The sequence below is a fragment of the Austrofundulus limnaeus genome, unplaced genomic scaffold (genome assembly GCF_001266775.1).
Source record: "Austrofundulus limnaeus strain Quisiro unplaced genomic scaffold, Austrofundulus_limnaeus-1.0 Scaffold596, whole genome shotgun sequence".
Classification (NCBI taxonomy): domain Eukaryota; kingdom Metazoa; phylum Chordata; class Actinopteri; order Cyprinodontiformes; family Rivulidae; genus Austrofundulus; species Austrofundulus limnaeus.
This window is the reverse complement of record NW_013952998.1, coordinates 255,531-257,185: the sequence shown is the minus strand read 5'-3', so window position 1 is coordinate 257,185 and position 1,655 is coordinate 255,531. Positions and strand designations below refer to the sequence as shown.

The 1,655-nt window shown below is 44.7% G+C and overlaps 1 protein-coding gene across 2 annotated transcripts in view; it reads left to right on the top strand.

Moving 5' to 3' along the window:
• wbp4 (WW domain binding protein 4) overlaps positions 1 to 1,655 on the top strand; it is a 5,502-nt gene that overhangs the window by 1,553 nt on the left and 2,294 nt on the right. The window contains exons 4-8 of one of the 2 annotated variants that reach the window (XM_014026853.1): positions 575 to 701; positions 817 to 1,029; positions 1,100 to 1,170; positions 1,260 to 1,335; positions 1,419 to 1,615. In XM_014026853.1, the coding sequence (XP_013882307.1) occupies positions 575 to 701; positions 817 to 1,029; positions 1,100 to 1,170; positions 1,260 to 1,335; positions 1,419 to 1,615 (684 nt within the window). The remainder of the gene's footprint in view (positions 1 to 574; positions 702 to 816; positions 1,030 to 1,099; positions 1,171 to 1,259; positions 1,336 to 1,418; positions 1,616 to 1,655) is intronic. The other variant, XM_014026854.1, reaches the window with a different exon arrangement.

Genomic DNA, 1,655 nt, shown 5'->3' with positions numbered 1-1,655 from the left:
ATTCTCTGTAAACCCTAGAGATGGTTGTGTGTGAAAATCCCAGTAGATCCACGTTCAAAGGCACTCAAATCACCTTTCTTCCCCATACTGATGCTCGGTTTGAACTACAGGAGATTGTCTTGACCATGTCTACATGCCTAAATGCACTGAGTTGCCGCCATGTGATTGGCTGATTAGAAATTAAGTGTTAACGAGCAGTTGGACAGGTGTACCTAATAAAGTGGCCGGTGAGTGTATATACTTTCTGCTCTGTATGGTGTACCGTTACCAAAAGTCATAGCAGACTGTATCACATTGGTCACATGTGGTAATGATCCCTTGTTTACTGATCAGAATGCTGGATAATTCAGAAACCACACAGAGCAACTTTAATTTAAAAAATGTGACATCACTAATCATCATGTGAGCCCCCTCACAGGCCACAGCAAATGATAACATCGCGTCTCTTTTGGCATCATTTTAAAGACTGGCAGGTAGAGATAAGCTCCATACACAACCCCCAGTGACTCTGAAGCTCTCTTCTTATCGGCCCCCAGTCGCTGCCACTCGTCTCACTTTATCTTTCCCTCTGCAGATCAAGAAGAAGAGCGTTCAAAAGGCGAAGCAGGAGGAGCGCATGTCAAAACAGTTTGCGGCGATGGAGGAGGCAGCGCTGAAGGCCTATGAGGAGGATCTGAAGAGGATGGGAAGGGAAGCAGATGGTAGGATACAAAGAAATGACAAGATGGAGGCTTTTTGATCTGATTGCATTCAAATAGTGGTTTTTTTTTTTTTTTTTTGATTTTTTAAAAAAATTTTTGTGTGTGTGTGTGTTAGGATCAAGCTCTCCTGTCAGAGCAACCCCACAACCACAGCCACAACTACAGCCACAGCCACAACCTCGAACTCAAGTGAGAACTCAGCCCAAAAAGTCCAAAAAGAAAGCAGAGAAAGCAAGCAGGAAGTCCAGAGAGCCGGCAGCAGCACAGGTTTGGGTGGAAGGCCTGACAGACGATGGACACACGTACTACTACAACACAGTGACTGGAGGTGAGTGTACCTGTATGTGTGAGGACTCCTTTAACACAGCACACATCTGAATATTTGTGTTTAATGACAGAGTCTCAGTGGGAAAAACCTGCAGRTTTCCAGGGTGAAAGTCCAGCCCCTGCACAGTTTGAACAGCCGGAGGTAAAATATTATTTACGGTTTCAGTTTAATTTATTGTGCTTAACTATGTTGCACTGATTGTGTTTATTTATTTATTTATTTTTCTGTAGAGTTCCTCAGGTTCTTCTTGGATGGAAGCGGTCAGTCCTGATGGTTACACATACTACTACAACACAGAAACTGGAGGTGCCAGGTGTTTCTGTGATTATTGACATGCTGTGTTGTTTTACAGAGTTAGTAACCCTGTTTGTTCCTCCTCACCTTTTCAGAGTCCATTTGGGAGAAACCAGCAGGTTTTCCTTCTAATGAGGCGTCGGGATCCAGCAAAGAGGAGGAGAGCCAGGAGGAGCCTTCAGCGCCGGAGCCGCTGTCTGCAGGAGAGGAGAGCTCTGACGTGGCATCGCAGGAGGCAAAAGTACCTGAACAAGCCGACCAGGAGCCCAAAGTCCCAAAAATCAACTTTAGGGTGAGACCTGGCTCTGAATAATAATAATAATAATAATAAT